We start from the raw sequence: 17,365 nt of genomic DNA on the forward strand, positions 1-17,365 counted from the left end.
TTTCTCTTCTTTTTTAAGCCAGTAGGCTTTCACAGCCCCACACACATGTGACACAGCGACCTGATGACGTGAAGATGTCGGATCGCCAACAACGTTAAAATTCTTCTTCGTCGCCAAATGAGTCAGGTACCACCTCACTTTACCGCCACCATTGTGTTGGATGGCCGCTTCCAGAATATTTCTTTAAATACAATCGTGTTTGTTTATCTGACTACGGAATCAGTTTCACTTATAATTTTACATTAGGCTATTTTATTTGCAGATAAGCACATCTGAAGAATAAAGAATACAAATATGATATACCCGGGTTTAAGTAATGAAATGAATTGAAATTAGGGTTTCCTGTTCCAGAAAGACAATTAACTTTAACTCTGAGTCAGCTGCCGTGGTAACAATCTCTGTGAACCTAATCTGCTCGCTAACAGGTTTGCTTTAACAAACTCTGAATTTCTCACTGACCTTTGCCCTCCTGCTGCCCCTGAACCAGCTGACTGACACACCGATTCCTTTCCTCACTCATAAAGGAGCGAATTAATTTGTACAAGTTTACAGTTTTACAAAAACTGAAATTCAGATTTACATTAGTTTGCTATTTTGTGTAATTAACTTGAATGTTTTTACAGCCACTCAGTCTAAATATATAATTGAGACAGCGTTTACATTTATTTATCAGCTCAGAATAAAATCAATAGTCTCCATCTTGACTCCATCTGGACAGTGATGCTCTGAGACTGTTAGCTTCCATGCACTGCAAACATTTATGGCCTAGTGTATGTTACACATTTATGAATGATAAATCATCTGTCACCTTGAATGAAAAATGTCCATCACAGTTGAATCTTGGAGATGATCTGAATATTTGAGTGAAGATGAGGCTGAAATGACTTTAAGATTAAACACTTAACTAAATCTACTCAAAGTAACATGAAATGCAGCTGACAGTCTGTGTTCTGACTACATTAATGTTGAATTGTGTTCATAGGTTGAACTTCAGTCATTTAATGACAAAACAACATTTTGGTGGTGTTTGAAATTCAGAATCTGAGCCTCGACATATTTTTCATTTTTTGCATATGTGCATATGACCTGAATGATATAACAGTGGGTTGAGTCACAATGTTCATTAGTGTGACAGCCGGTGGGGAAGCTGTTTGTGGCGTCTGGTTTTAGTAAATAGCGCTCTGTAGAGCCTCCCTGAAGGCTGCAGTTTGAACAGCTTTATCTGGGATGTGAGGGGTCTGCAGAGATGTTTTCTGCCTGCTTCCTGGACCTTTACAGGTCCCGGATGAAGAAAAGATCAGCATCAACGAGCCTCTCTGCAGACCTGATAGTCTGCTGCAGTCTGGCCCTGTCCTGCTTCATGACTGAGCCGAGCCAGACAATGACTGATGTACATAGGACAGACTGGATGATGGCAGTGTAGAAGATGACCAGCAGCTCCTGTGGCAGGTTGAACTTCCTTAGTTGCTGCAGGAGGTACAACCTCTGTTGGGCCTGCTGAGCGGGTTCAGCTCCAGGTGGTTCTGACTGCACCATCTTATTGTTATATATCAGACCATGGATGGTGGTGTCATCCATGGACTTCAGGATTTTCACAGATGGTTCTCCTGAGGTGTAGTCATTAGTGTAGAGGGAGATCCTGCAGACCCTAGTCGATAAATTACTGACTCTTGGACTGAGCTCTTCTCTTTGTAACTGGGTTCTGGACTTCCTGACCAACAGGCCGCAGTCTGTGAGGATCCACAATGTCTCCTCATCCTCCATAGTCCTCAGCACTGGCTCCCCTCAGGACTGTGTGCTGAGTCCCCTCCTGTTCATGCTGCTTACATATGACTGCTCGCCTAATCACCCTGGCTGTCATATTGTAAATTTTGCAGACGACACAGCTGTGGTGGGATGCATCACAAACAACGACGAAGCCAGCTACAGGAAGGAGGTGGAACAATCGGAGGACTGGTGCAGGAAAAACAAGCTGGATGAGATAGGTGGATGATGTCTGCGATCATGGTGTTAAAGGCTGAGCTGAAGTTCGTGAACAGGGTCCTGGTGTACATCCCAGGTTGTCGAGGTGATATAGGATGTAGTGCAGTCCTACAATGACTGCATCTTTGGCCAACCCGTTTGCCTGTTTGGTAAACTGCGCAGGGTCTAACAAGGGCTCTGTGATGTCCTTCAGGTGGCTCAACACCAGGCTTTCAAAGGCTTTTATGACCACAGACATCAGGGCAAAGGGCCGGTAGTCATTTAATCCTAGGATGGTGGACTTCTTTGGGACCAGGATGATGGTGGAGCGCTTTAAGCAGGATGGCACTTCATATAGCTCCAAAGATCTGTTAAAGATATGAGTTAAGATTGGGGCCAGTTGGCTGGCACAGACTTTCAGGTACGTGGGAGACACACAGTTGGGTCCTGGAGCAGACACACATCCTACTAACAGATTTTTAGTGCAGCTCACGCTCATTTTCAAGTACGTTTCACGAAAAAGACACATACACACACTCAACACTCTCAACACTCTCTCTCTATTGCTATCTCTCGTTCACACTCACACCACCACCTTCATATTTTTGTGTTCCAGGTGCTGTATGTTAGCTTTTTTCTTACAGGTGCAGCAGGTGGCGATACATTATGTATTTCTGTTTGTACTCTATCCTATAATTACAGTGGGATGCAAAAGTTTGGGCAACCTTGTTAATAGTCATTATTTGCCTGTATAAATCGTTGGTTGTTACAATAAAAAATGTCAGTTAAATATATCATATAGGAGACACACACAGTGATATTTGAGAAGTGAAATGAAGTTTATTGGCTTTACAGAAAGTGTCCAAGAATTGTTTAAACAAAATCAGGCAGGTGCATAAATTTGGGCACTGTTGTCATTTTATTGATTCCAAAACCTTTAGGACTGATTATTACCTCAGTGACCCCTGACCTACATACACAGGTGACTCCAATAATGAGAAAGAGTATTTAAGGGGGTCAATTGTAAGTTTCCCTCCTCTTTTAATTTTCTCTGAAGAGTAGCAACACGGGGGTCTCAAAACAAGTCTCACATGACCTGAAGACAAAGATTGTTCACCATCATGGTTTAGGGGAAGGACACAGAAAGCTGTCTCAGGGATTTAAGCCGTCTGTTTCCACAGTTAGGAACATATTGAGACAATGGAAGACCACAGGCTCAGTTCAAGTTAAGGCTCGAAGTGGCAGACCAAGAAAAATCTCAGATAGACAGAAGCGACGGTGAGAAGAGTCAGAGTCGACCCACAGACCAGCACCAAAGACCTGCAACATCATCTTGCAGCAGATGGAGTCGCCGTGCATCGTTCAACCATTCGGCGCTCTTTACACAAGGAGATGCTGTATGTGAGAGTGATGCAGAGGAAGCCTTTGCTCCGCCCACAGCACAAACAGAGCCGCTTGAGGTTTGCTGAAGCACATTTGGACAAACCAGCTTCATTCTGGAATAAGGTGCTGTGGACTGATGAAACTAACATTGAGTTATTTGGCATAACAAGGGGCGTTATGCATGGAGGAAACAGAACACAGCAGTCCAAGAAAAACACCTGCTGCCTACAGTAAAATATGGTGGTGGTTCCATCATGCTGTGGGGCTGTGTGGCCAGTGCAGGGACTGGGAATCCTGTCAAAGTTGAGGGACACATGGATTCCACTCAGTATCAGCAGATTCTGGAGACCAATGTCCAGGAATCAGAGACAAAGCTGAAGCTGCGCCGGGGCTGGATCTTTCAACAAGACAACGACCCAACGACCTGCTCAAAATCCACTAAGGCATTCATGCAGAGGAACAAGTACAACGTCCTGGAACGTTCATCTCAGCCCAGACCTGAATATTATTGAACATCTGTGGTGTGAGTTAAAGAGAGCTGTTGATGCTCGGAAGCCATCAAACCTGAATGAACGAGAGATGTTTTGTAAAGAGGAATGGTCCAAAATACCTTCAACCACAATCCAGACTCTCATCGGGACCTACAGGAAGCGTTTAGAGGCTGCAGACGGCGGATCTACTAAATATTGATTTCATTTCTTTTTTTGTGGAGCCCAAATTTGTGCACCTGCCTGATTTTGTTTAAACAATTAAAACTCCATTTCACTTCTCAAATATCACTGTGTGTGTCTCCTATATGATATATTTAACTGATGTTTTTTATTGTAACAACCAACGATTTATACAGGAAAATAATGACTATTAACAAGGTTGCCCAAACTTTTGCATCCCACTGTATATTTTTCTCCATTTTCTCCTCCCTTCATTTTTTTCTTCTGCCTGTCCCGCCTTAGACATTGTCATACTATACTACATATAATGTAATAGCTGAAATAACACAAATAGAAATGAATAAATAAACAGATAAAAGAAAAACATACATGTGGATAAGTCTTCATGCATCCTCTGCCAGAAACTTTGTACAGGCATACAATTTAGGGAGCCTCCTTGGATTAACTTTCGGATCAGGAACAGGACCTTATGTCGCTCCAGGGTCTCTTTAGGAAACTCACTGTTCACCTTGAAGTCTGCTCCTCTCGGCTCCCCTCTTCACCGGCTCCTTCTGTTCAAAATGGTCTATTGTTTGCCTGACTCTCTGAGGGCAGTGTTTCTGACAGTGACTGTTCCCACCTGCTGTTGGCTGGACTCCTCAGACTCACGTGGTGCCTGAAAATCTTTATGCAGGATTTCCAGGAGGGTAGGCGTGTGTCAAAGCTGGACAGTTCTTTCTCTATGGATGTCAGAATGTCCACCATATCGCTGTTTTGTAGAGAAGCTGTTTTGAGGAAGGCATTTCTTTGCTACAAGAGGGAGTAGGGATCTTGTTATCTGGTTTCCCCATAACAACATACTTGAAACATTTGTCAACATACTGTTGTAAACTGTCCAGGTCTTCCTTGTGGTTCTTCACAATGGTGAAGATGCTTTGAATGTAAGTATAATCCCTATTTTTGTAACTTTAAAAGCTGTCAAGGAATAAACTGGCAGAGAAAATTAGTGGTGTAAATGTTTCAGTGGTGCACCTTGTTCAGTGCTGCTGAGATTCTTGCTGCACTGCACGTTACAACAGCATAGTTCTCCTCACTTACCTGTCAACCTGGTGTTTTTCTCCATGTCAGTTATCTGGTCAGTGAGCTGTTTTTGAGCCTCTGACACGCAGGTTTGTGGTGGGATGTAAACACTGACCAGAATGAATGAGGAGAACTCCCTTGGCGAAGTTTGCAATTTAAAAGAAAAGCCTGTAGGGGAGGGCTACATGACTTTCCTAACACTGTGACATCAATACACCAGCCTTTATTGATGTAGGAGCAGTTTCCACCTTGTGTTACTGAAATATACTGTGACTGATACTGAAGTATCCAAAATCTGTAAAAGTTCAGACATTTGTGATATGTTTGCCTTTTATAATAAAACTGTACACCTATTAGACCTAAAAAGCTCCCCTGCCTTCAAGTATGAAACCGTGACTGTCAGGTAGCCATCATCAGTAAAGGCTGATATTAGATTCAATTAAAAATGCTGACAAAGGGAACATCAAAGCTGAGGTTTTCTATCTTTAACAGTTTTTATCCATTGATAGCAGAAATAATGGAGTTCTTTAATTTTTTTATTATCTTTTCTTTAATTATAAAAAAATGAAATGGTCAAAAACTGTAGCAAACGGTTTTTTTATTATTATTATTGTTGTTGTTGTTATTGTTGTTGTTGTTGTTGTTGTTGAGTCTGGAGGTAACTGACATCACAGGCCCATCACAGTGTCTAATCTCTTCCTCCAGATTTTTTCACTTTCTGTCACCTACCTCTGGTCCCTCTCAGATTACAGCTCAATAATTAGATTTAAATTCAAATGTAAAATTAGGATTCATATTAGTGAATCATAGGAATCATACAACATATTAGTGTTGGCAATGGCTTTCTTTCTCTGCTCAGGGATGCTCTTAATTTAGAGGTGACTGAACTAAGTCTGATCAGCTAAAATCAAAAATCTCAAACATCCAACCAGCTGTTCTGTTATTCTGGTTAGATCTTAGCTGATCTAAGAGTTATTCAGAGTTTATTTTTAAACTCAGATGATGATGAACATGTTTTCTGGAATAAGGCCTTGTCCTCTACTGTCCTGTGAACTTGTTCAGGGACTACTGGCATCAAGCAGCCACCAACACACATATATATATAGAATTTAGGTCTTGTTGTTCTTCTTCCTTTTTTTTTTTTTTTTTTTTTTGAAAAAAACAAAAAAAACAAACAAACAAACTACTTCTCCTGGGTTTATTGGAGAGCAGTAAACCAGCTTAAATGAGCATTACCTCCACCTACTGGACTGGAGTCTTGACAGGTAAAATCGAGCAAAGCCTTCTGCACCAATGTATTGCTGCCATTTATTAAGAAATGTTTAGTTAAAACACATTTTTTTTATGTCATAAATGTCTTTTGAATGTGAGCTTCCACTTAGATGATGGAAGGAATGCTGTGTAGCAAAACTATTATACAAGCCACTGTGTCACATATAATGATAATGAGATTTTAACAATTTAAAAAATGAAATATAACTATAGTTATATGTTTTACAGTTATAAATATAACTGTAAAAATACTGATATCGATTTTAAGAGCGGGTGTACTCGCGGCCTTCTACCAGTGTTTTTACAGTCATACATTTTTTTAGATTCAGAAACTAAAACGTCACATGATGTGGAAGCTACTTGTGTTTTAAACACTTTTTTTATAAGTCAGAGAGAAAAACAAACCACAAACAAGAGGAATTTTCTTTCGTTAACGCGACTGAAAGTGTAGACGCCACACGTGACATTTTTTATGCCGCATTGTTTGATCGTTTGTGGCGCTTTGAGCCAGTGGCCGTTTTTCCAATAGACCTGAAAGCAGCATCACGACTGGCTGCGTGAGGTGTGTTTGGCCGGGCAAGGACACTTACAGGGTTGGAATGACATTTGTGTAAGTTACTAGCGGAATGTTACTAGTTTGTTAATTGATTCTGCGGAGACTGTTGTACACAATCTAACCGGAGACTTACAACATTTGGACGGACCAGGAACTTCGTCTGGAAAAGATAACATGAGGATCTTTTCCAAACCGGTGGCTAGCTCATTGCTAGCTGTTGACTAGTTAGCATTGAAAGCTAGCTGCTATTATTTGACTGTCACTGCATGTAACCAGCACTAGCTGAAGTCTCCGAGTTAATATCAGCGTTGCAGGGATACATGTTATGGTTTATGTTGCGATAGTTTCGGAGAAAATCCAGATATGACCATACAGGGATGTCTGACAACTTAAAACGCAGCTGTGCCCCATTTAACCTCCGGAGAATATAAAAAATTTAAACGTTCATTTTTCCAAGTTATTTAAAACAACAATTTGTACTGCAGTAATTGGATTGTGTGACAGTCTAAAACAAAATAGTCCTGAAATTTTTAGCAATGTTGTAAGAAGGAGTTGTAGTAATGCTGTTTTTAAACTTTTTTGTTAAATGCTATAACCCAATAATTTCCTTTTACGAGTTATGACCTAAGAAGTGTCCACTCAACAGCCGCTGTCAGCTGGAAGATATGCAACTGACAACTGAACTTAAAGAAACTGTTGAGACTGCTCTGTTCATTTTGGCTGTAGTGCATTTGAAGTTGTAAGGAAGAGGCCTGTGTTGAAGTGTTCACGTGTTTCACTGGATGCCAGCTGTCACCATGGAGTTTCTGATTATAAACGTGAGGTGTGCTTCAGGTCCCGTGCTCCTGGCAGTCTGAGAGAACCTTCAGTTGAATGCCTGAACTGTAGAATTTGTGTTATCTTGCTGCACAAATACCACAAGATTTATTATCACACAAAATCTTCCTAATACATGCAATTTTTTTTAAGATGAATCATGTGACCAGTAAAACGTTACAGCTTTAGTCACAGTGATTGCCTGATAGAAGAAAACCTGTATGTATTTGATTTGCAAAAGCCAAATGAGGTGCTGCAGCAAAAGCTGAGACGAATCCTCTGCCAGTGTCCTCTGCACTCCCTGCTATACTGATGCAGCTTTTTTGAATAACTAGTGTATGGTGCAGTGCTAACTGTCAGAGAAGCTGCAGAACCTAGCCAAGCATTCAGGAGCTGGTGGTGCCAAAAACAGAGCTATAAGACTTGCATCTGTTAGGTGGACAAAATAACATTCAACATTTTTTTTTTTTTTTTTTTAGAAAAGAAGGTGCAGTACAGCTTTTGTGTTTATTAAGCTCTTATTGCACCACAGACTGAACAAAATGTTAGCCAATATTAACTTTTTAGCAAATATATCATATCAGTGTGTAGTCAGTTGATTAAAAAATCATTTGGTTATCAGACACTGATAATGTTTCACATTTCGGGTACAAATTACAGTGAAAACATAGAAAACTGCCTTTGCATTTTTTTCTTGATAATCAACTAATAATTTTGTCAGCAGGTTAATATCTGTTGTAATAATGTCATGCAGCTGTGTGAACAGCTAACTCGATCTATTCTCTCTTCTGTGGTCTCAAGTAGATGAGGTAGAGGGCCTCTGGAGTAGTTGGGAATCTTCCAGTCGTAAAGTCTTTGTGCTGTTGTCTGTGCTGTGGGTGATGGTCATCGGGTGACCAGGGTTGCCCTGACCCTGTGGTGAATGTCTGTGAGCAGAGGAGGCGTGGCCCTCTGGGTGGGTTGTATCCGCAGCCAAGGGAGAAGGCAGCCCATCCAAAAATGGAGCTGGAGTGTCAGACAGGTAATTTACTGGATTTCTTGTTATGCATCAGTTGACAAATACTCCAGTATTCCAGTTATTTTAGGCTGTTGATAGTTTGTTTTACTTAGGCCTGTACTACAAAACAAGTTGAACATACCTAGAAAAGCATGTGTGAAAATTTCATTATAATAGGTTCCCTGTAAAACATTTTTTTTAATTACTTAAGGTCCAAGAGAAATCTTCTGGAAATGGTATTTTACAGGAAATTGATTGTTCAGTAGGCAGTGATTTCATACCTGCTGATCTCAAGTCTCCAGCACAACTATTTCTGGAGCAGGTAAAGTCTGCAGCATAAACCGATGGACCTTGGTAAGAAGTAAAACATCTTCAAGCTACTAAAACCCAGGATTAACCCTGAAGCTACCTCTATGAGCCCAAGTCCTGTTTCGTAGTACAGTCCTCTGAACTGTGTGTTAATTTAGATGTAAACAGACATAGATGAAAGTGAAAAGGGGCGTGACCCCATGACCCTAAACTGAATAAGTAGTTAAGAAGATGGAATTTAGTACTCAGTATCCTGAAAATAATGCTATCAATGAATGCCAATCCCGTCTGTCTGTTTTTTTAAAGAGATTTTTTTGCATTAACTGGTTGACAAAACCTAAGTTCACAGTTGGACCTGTAACTTTATGGTTGCTGTCAATTTTCACTGTTAAATTCAATTTAGTTTATGTATAGCGCTAAATCATAATATGATGCAGACCTGCAGATAATTTTTGCTGCATAGAGTTTTTTTTAAATAGGTTTTTAACTAACCTATAGAAACAACGTGAGTTGTAATAAGAGTATATTTTTGGGCAGAGACGCAGCTGTTCTCTGTTCTAGAACAGGTATGTGTTCAGCTTTCATCGTTGTCGGTCCAGGTAAAAAGCAAACTCAATGTTGGACATGGAAGACTGATTGCAGGCTTCACATACTTCTGTCACAAAGAAATCTTACTTCTTGGACACCCTTCAAGAGTTATACTTGAATTAGTGGGAAACAGCTAGGCTAGCTCCAACACTTAGATTATTAAGTCTTCACACAACTTTTTATGTCAATGTTTAGCAGCGTAGGAACGTACAAAGTAAAAAATCACATCCTCCCCAGGATGAATTGCATTCCGTTTACATTTTATTACTACAAAAGGTTGTATTATGACAGATGAGTCACGGTGAACTCACTACGGTAAAGTGCAAAAAAATGGCAACCAGACCGTAAAACGTCATGATCAGTCACTGCACAAAGGTTGTAAAACGTATTATAAAACAGGTGCTGCTCATCAGTTGCTCGACACTGAGCTGATGGGAAAGTAAAGTGCTGAATAAAGCTGACAGGCAGATGTGTCCAGTCAGGCACAGCGAGATGCTGCAGTGGAGGAAATAATGATCTGATCTGAATTTCTCATTTTCTCACTTACAAAGAAGTGAACAGTCTCTACTTTTTAGAGACAAAACATGGGCCACAAATCCAGGAAAACTACATTAATAACAGTTAATAAAGGGTATAAACTGATTTACATGTCACAGAGAGAAATAAGTATTCGATTGGCTCTGTGCTCATGTGACACACATTTCAATCAATCAGTTACAGATCTCAATTCATTATGTGTATAAAGCATAGCTTTATACACATAATGCTAATTTACACCATGGAGCCCTACTCTAAGCAGGTATTATACATAAATCCAATATATGACAGCTTTTTAAAGTTTTTGGAGCTTGTTTAGCTCCATGTTTAGTGTGGCTGTGGCTCAAAGCTAGAGCAGGTCATCTACTTATCAGAAGGTTGGTAGTTGAATTCCTGCTGCTCCAGTCTGCATGTCAAATGTCTTTGGGCAAGATACTAATCCCAAATTGCTCTCCAATCCAGAATAAATGTGTGTAAATAAAAATGGAAAAACCAAGGATATACTGAGAGATTAAACTGTTTACAATCTAATCTAACTCAAAATCTCAGACTGCTATTAAAATGAAATATCACGTTCTATATGCTTACAATAATAACACCAAGTCCTTGTTGCTTCTTTAGGTGGTGGATTGCCAGACCCGCCCCCTGAGCAGTGCAGCTTGGGCCCTGGCCCCACCCAACAGCCTGAGATATCAGAACTTTAGGCAGCCGGTGCTGTCTAACCCAATACATCATGCGAGCCAGCCTCAAATACTGCGCTACGGCGAGGAGGATTGGGAGGACTCTCTCAGTGTTTGTGTGCTGGTGCGACAGGGCGAGTCACATGGCCTCCACACCCTTCTGGAGATCCCTCTGTTTGGTCACAACAAAATGGGAAGGCCCCTCACGTCTTCAGAGTTCTTGTTTCCACTGACCACCGTGGATGGTAGCAGAGAGGATGACATTAACGTAGTGACCTTCAAACGTAGCGACACTGATGCTGTAAAGAGAGAACACGGCTGCTTCAGAAGCCTGTTTGAAACTGAGGGATGTCCTGCACCATTCATGTCTGGCTCCAAGTTTTACTGCTTTCATTGCCCTGGCACACACTTGGTGCCTAACAGTGTGCTAAAATACAGCCAGGACAGCGGACTTGACAAGAAGACGGCGGAGCTGCCCTCTGTATCGCTGTGTAGCCATACAGGCAGAGCAGAGGGGGAGCATATTGAGAGTGACAGGGAAGGAGAGGAAAAACTGGCCCTGATGTATGAAAGGCTGAGGATAGAGGTAAGAACCACTAGAGTATGATAGCTGTCATTGGTTATGTTGACAGCTGTATCAACTCAATGCTTGCCTGGCAATCAGTCTCTTCCTGAAATATAAATAGACACATTTAAATAGTCTCATACTCTTACTGACCATTCAAAGCATTTAGTACTACAATCTGTACTGACTGTTTAATACACAGTCATATATAACTTAGACTGTACACTTGAGGCTTGAGGTATATAAATGAATCCAACTTGTGCACTGAAATACAGATTATTTTGCATTCTCTTTGTGATAAAGCGTATGGCTTACGAATGATTAATTAATTAATTATTGTCAGTAACTTTAGGTTACTTGCATAACCCCAGCAGCATGAGTGAAATGGTCACTATGTGATTCACTTCCCGGTGTAATCCTCAGAAGCATTGATCTCATTCTGCCTGTCAAACTGCACAAAGTGAGGGGTGTGGACCAGCTTCCTGCTGCTGCACACATGTCCTGGACTGATAACCCCAGGATGCTGCTCCCTCCTGCATCCAAAACCACTGTTAAATCTCTAGGGGGTGTCCGGTCTCCCTGGAGACGGGGAGGAGCCTTTCATAAAATGGCACACCAAGGGGTACTGTTTTGTCCCCAGACCCTTAAAAGCAGATTAGCCTTTTCCACAGTTAAAGTACACTTTAACCTGTCAGTCAGATCCTGTAAGAATAATAAAATCACACCAACACCAGACATGGAATGTGTCCCTTATTGTTACACCGTTTGTCAACCACCTCCAGTTACATTTACAGTCGAGGCAGCAAGTGGAGGACGCCCCAAGCATTTTCAATAGCGTTAAAGTTACATGTTGCACTGGACACAAAGCTCTATTTTTAGTGGTTGATATAAAGCCCAGGTTAGTTAATGCTTCATGCCAACAGATATAATTGTGTCTTATCTTCCTGCGTGACTATGCATCTAAATATGTAGCAAGATGAATGTCCTACTGCTGCAGCATGTTCAGTGCAGCCTTCGGTGCAAGCCTCAGACAGGAGGGACGGTAACACTCTGCACAGATGCCCTGAAAAACAAACCTCTCTTATCTCCTGGGAGCGGGATAGAGATGGAAAATATGCATCCTTCTGGCTAATTGATGTAAACCAGTAGCTCCCCGGCCCCCCAAACTGGTAACCAAAAAATATCTGCAGTGATAGCTGCTTTACTCTGTTCACAGAGCACTACATATATTGTTTTTTTCTGACAGCAAGTGAATTTTCTCCTGAAGAATGCAAATCGAGTCTACATCTCTACAGAGAATGCATTTTTCCAGGAAATTAGGGGGAGTGACAGTAAACTGAAGCCGGGAGCCCTGTTATATTGTTTTCAGTAACTAGTCTGAAGTTGTGAGTGTTGGCCATCTCTATCTGTAGAGAGAGAAAAGTGTCAGTCTCCTGTGTTTAAGGCGTCCTGTGAGTCCCCAAAACTTGTGTCGTGGGCCCATCTAGTGGCAGGTTGTGACAGCTGGTTAACAAAGTACATGTGCAGGGTACTAAACACTTTACAGCATCCCAAACAGTAGATTCGGTTCAACTGTATTCAGTGGGAGAAATGTTTCGTCACTCATCCAAGTGACTGAAAAAGCTACGTCCAGATGAACAGATTCAACTTTTTGGGATGATTGGACATGCATGAAGACTTTACAGCATCATTTGTGCCATATTTCCTGAGGGGCTAGTAGCCTCCCCTCAAGACAGTAATGGCACTCAGCAGTTTACCTGTGTGTGCATTTAATAATTTATCCTTGAACACATTCCACCATAGGTCTAGATGTGACAGTGGGGCACGCTTTATTAAATAGGAACAAAATTGTGTGCTTGTGTGACTTAGAAGAGGAACAACCTGTTGTCTCTTTCCTCTTGTGGCTTGTGTGGTCCAAAGGGGCATAACAAGCAGTGACAGCGAGTTGTATCTCAAGGCAGTGTAACAATAGTGTAAAATTAATTCATGACAACTAAAATACTCGTTTGTACTTTTGTTCACAGATCAGAAATATCATCAAATCATCACAAAATAATTTTTCATCTTCCTTATAAATGCATCTCATGCAGTATTTAGAAATGTAACTAATGTTTGTTCATAATAAAGTCTTATTACTATTATCCTGCTACACCTCAACAGTGCTAATACTGCAAACCAAGAAATTCTATTTTAAAACCACTGCAAATGTAGCAGTTATCCCCATGATAGGATTTACTCAGCTTGAGGTAAAATATTTTATTCATTTTTGCACAAAACCACCATAAAAATTATGATGACCATACAAAATCATTGAAAAGTAAATTTGCTCCAAGGACAGGTTTTTGGGACAGCCTGTTACCATACAAATACATTACAATGTTGATATTTTACATTTGTATACAAATGTTTTGATGATGAAAACAAACAATCTTCATATTTCCATGATCAGATCGGACATGTTTACCTGAAATTTACAATTTCGCAGCAGCAACTTTGCAGCGTTACTTGCCACTGCTGTGACCATTGAAACAACTCTATATGTTTCACCTTCTTCATTTTCCTCACAAACTGCAGCCTGCTTATTGTAAAACCAAAAATCTGTTTTTGTTTTCAGCACCCAAACTTTGAAACTGATCTTCATCTGTTTGTTTTGCAGCTTCCAAGATTCTTTATGACAAACCATGACTACTCCATGTACTCAAACGATGTGGAATTCATCAACGGCCTCATAAATATCAAGACCAGGTGAATGTGCTTGTCTAGCGTGATGGTGATGCGTTATAAGAAACTCTTATCCTTTGACCAAACTCTTGATAAGTGTGTCTGATTGCGTGTGTTGGTGTAGAGGCCGTGTGATGTACCGGCTCACGCTCTCGCTGTGGCGCCTGCTGTGTCTGTGCTACTACGCTGAAGCTCGACTGGATGTACTGAAGCTTACCAAACACATAGAGGACGGGACCATTAAAGCTCGCTGGAGGATCAGAGGGCTTCCTTTCCACTCTCTGCTGCTGCGCTTCTATCGCAAAGACAAATCGCACCTGTACAGGTAACAGCACATCCAGAACTGGGTGCACGGGAGTTACAAGGTTAAGTGGATTTGGTGGTTTCTGTCTGTGTGTTATTTTAAAGCTCCCAAAAATGTAATGAAGTAATCTTTCCATAAAATAGATTACTGTTCTGATATATGTCTGTGGAGGTTCTCAGTCATCCAGGTCATCGTAGTCGAAGGAGCTTGCAAAGAAAAGCGTCTGGACTTCTTTAAGTTACTTGAAGACGTTTCACCTCTCATCCGAGAAGCTTCTTCAGTTCTAAGGTCAAATGTTGGAGAGTCCCAGATATAAACCTAGTGGGAGTATCCCCCCACAGAGGGACAAAAGGACCCCCTGATGATCCTCTAATCGCCTGAGCCAAGGTGTGAAACTGGGTGTGGGTCCCAATCAGCCAAGGTTTCGGGTGAGCTCATTGTGAAACCTGGCCCCACCTTATCATGCGAATTCCTGAGGTCAGATGGCCCAGGATGTGAGTGGGCGTTAAGGCGTCTGGGGAGGGATCTCAAAACTGGATTATAGATGGCAGACGGTTGGTGTCGTAAACCCCCGCCTCTGTTCAAAGATGGTCGCTCACAGTGGACATAGATGCTTCTTTCACTCCTCTTTCAAACCATCTGTCCTCTCTGTCCAAAATGTGAACACTGGCATCCTCGAAAGAGTGACCTTTGACCTTTAGATGCAGATGGACTGCTGAGTCTTGTCCTGTGGAGGTGGCTCTTCTATGTTCTGATATACTCGCCTTTTGGTGTTACGTATATAATTAACGTTTCCTTGTTTTTGAATTGAGTGTTTTTGGAAAGAGGAAACAGATTTTCAGACAGGTTGCAATGTCCGCTATAAACACTATCATGTTTTTAACATTAAAAACATTAAGACCAGGAATCATGAATAACTGATTCTTCCGTTCACACTTTTACATAAAAATGGGTGCATATTTTGTCCAACCTTAATCCAAATGTCATCTCTTACACATAGGTCCTATGATGCGTTCTCTACATTCTACATTGGACATGATGGATTTATTCACTGTCACAAAGTTGAGAAGGTGAGGAAGCTAACAGCTTTTTGCCACAGAGCACCCACAGCAAAAAGCCTTCAGTGCTATAGAATAACTACTCCCAACGATTGTCTGAGAGATTGAAAAAGATTTCTTTTTGCAGTTTTCCCAGCACCACTGCTGATAAACTTTCTGACCAGGCAACAAGTACTTATTTTAACCCGCTTTAACCTTACTGTGCTTTAAAACAGCGGTCCCCAACCCCTGGGCCTCGGACCGGTACCGGGCCGCGAGAGTTGAGGCTCAGGTGTGAAATGTATGGTTTTTATCGGTTTTCAGCGTTATTTTGTTATCGTTTTTATCGTTTACTCGGTTTTCCTGAGTCTTTTCACGTGTGTTATGAATAAATTTTCTTTTTTTTGGTACCGGTACTAGTTTTATTTTGTTGTATTTATCCGCGACACCTTAAAGGCCGGTCCATGAAAATATTGTCGGGCATAAACCGGTCCGTGGCGCAAAAAAGGTTGGAGACCGCTGCTTTAAAACACACCAGCATCTTCAGCCAGGCCTCTCATCACTGTCAGTATTGGCATAGATCGAGAACATAGACAGGCGGTCAGTTAAAGACGTTCATCAGCATGTGAATGTTGGATAGAAAGCAGTGAAAGGTCAGATTAACATGATGATAGTGAGACCTGCTGTGATATGTGTGGATATATGTTATATTTGTTGTTCTCTTTTTCCTGCAGGTGATGCCAGCTCAGCCCCCCGTCCTGCCCAGAGTAACTTCCCTCTTGACAGGGGTTCTGGTGGCACTGGGAGTGCAGGAACACCGACCTGCTCTCAATTTGTTACCCCTGCTTCTGTCATCACTGCGACAGAGCAGAAACTGACCCAGAACAAGCATTAGTGGAAAACCAGTGTCTCTATAGCCATGTGACCCTGAAAAGCTAAAGTGATCTTCACATAGGAACAAATGAAAACTGAAAGTTATGCTTGCTGTTCAAAAATATTCTTGTCCCTGAATTAAAACAACATCAAGTCTTTCTTCTGCTTCTCCTTTTCTAATGCTAGAACAGGGAATTGTTCAGATATTTATACTACCAAAAAAGTCAATCAGCTTTTTCCTTTTTACTCTGAGTATTGAAGTGGTCAACAGTGCTGATGTTTGTTGACAGCAGAGCAGCAGGAATAAGAACACATATTTTGTCACTCTGGAGTAACAGAGTCTGAAATACTACTGGCGGCTGCTGTGCCACACCTTCCATATGGTGCACTTTTGTGTAAATGTAACCTTTGAGATTTTTATACTATATACGTATGTATTGAAATCTGCTTTTTGGATCATTAATCCAACTAGCTGCCTGTTCAGTTGTGGTAACCGGCTTGTTGGCATATTTGAATGAGTGGCACAACAATCTTAAACAGTTAAGAGAGTTAAGTTTGACTTCGCTATAAATGAATATGCCAGCATTTGTCTAGAAAGGTTTTCGGTCGTTAACAGTGGATTGTGTCTGCTTGCCTCTATGGAGCAACTCTAGGAGGAATAAAATGATACACATACACACATATACTGTTATTTCACATGTTAGGAATTGGAGCTAGAAAGCAGATGAGGGAGAAGACCTTGAGCTCACTACAGAGTTAGCATCAGATTTGGGCTCCTTACTGTTAAACAGGATGTTACAACTCAATTAATGGTGAATTAAAAAAATTGCAAAAAGGAACTAGAGATGCTGTTACTGGTGGAGCTCAGATTAGCTACACCACCTAGTCAGCACTATGGATGAATGATAATATTAACCGAGGGTGGAAAAATGATCAAGAATCAATGTCTGATTCTAAATTTAACACAATTTCTATTATTGTTTGCCATCTGGATTGTGCTGTGAGTGCCATACTAAGTCCAATTCAGTTGTATTT

The 17,365-nt window shown here is 41.1% G+C and overlaps 1 protein-coding gene across 3 annotated transcripts; it reads left to right on the forward strand.

Annotated features, from left to right (window-relative positions):
* The first annotated feature begins 12 nt into the window (after nt 1-12).
* On the forward strand, nt 13-16,488 carry c22h6orf136 (chromosome 22 C6orf136 homolog). 3 transcript variants are annotated; one of them, XM_084919585.1, is made up of 7 exons: nt 13-126; nt 8,524-8,740; nt 10,772-11,416; nt 14,052-14,140; nt 14,241-14,441; nt 15,421-15,490; nt 16,192-16,488. In XM_084919585.1, exons 2-7 carry the CDS (start codon nt 8,642-8,644, stop codon nt 16,333-16,335), a joined length of 1,248 nt encoding a protein of 415 aa, XP_084775711.1. In that variant the 5' UTR covers nt 13-126; nt 8,524-8,641; the 3' UTR covers nt 16,336-16,488. The 3 variants fall into 3 exon arrangements, with proteins under 3 accessions (XP_084775711.1, XP_084775710.1, XP_084775709.1); XM_084919584.1 differs by lacking the exon at nt 13-126 and adding an exon at nt 6,760-6,957 and having other exon boundaries at nt 8,521-8,740; XM_084919583.1 differs by lacking the exon at nt 13-126 and adding an exon at nt 6,760-6,957.
* Nucleotides 16,489-17,365: the final 877 nt, after the last annotated feature.

Source organism: Perissodus microlepis, chromosome 22 (assembly GCF_051167445.1).
Source record: "Perissodus microlepis isolate ML-2025 ecotype Zambia chromosome 22, ASM5116744v1, whole genome shotgun sequence".
NCBI classification, from domain to species: domain Eukaryota; kingdom Metazoa; phylum Chordata; class Actinopteri; order Cichliformes; family Cichlidae; genus Perissodus; species Perissodus microlepis.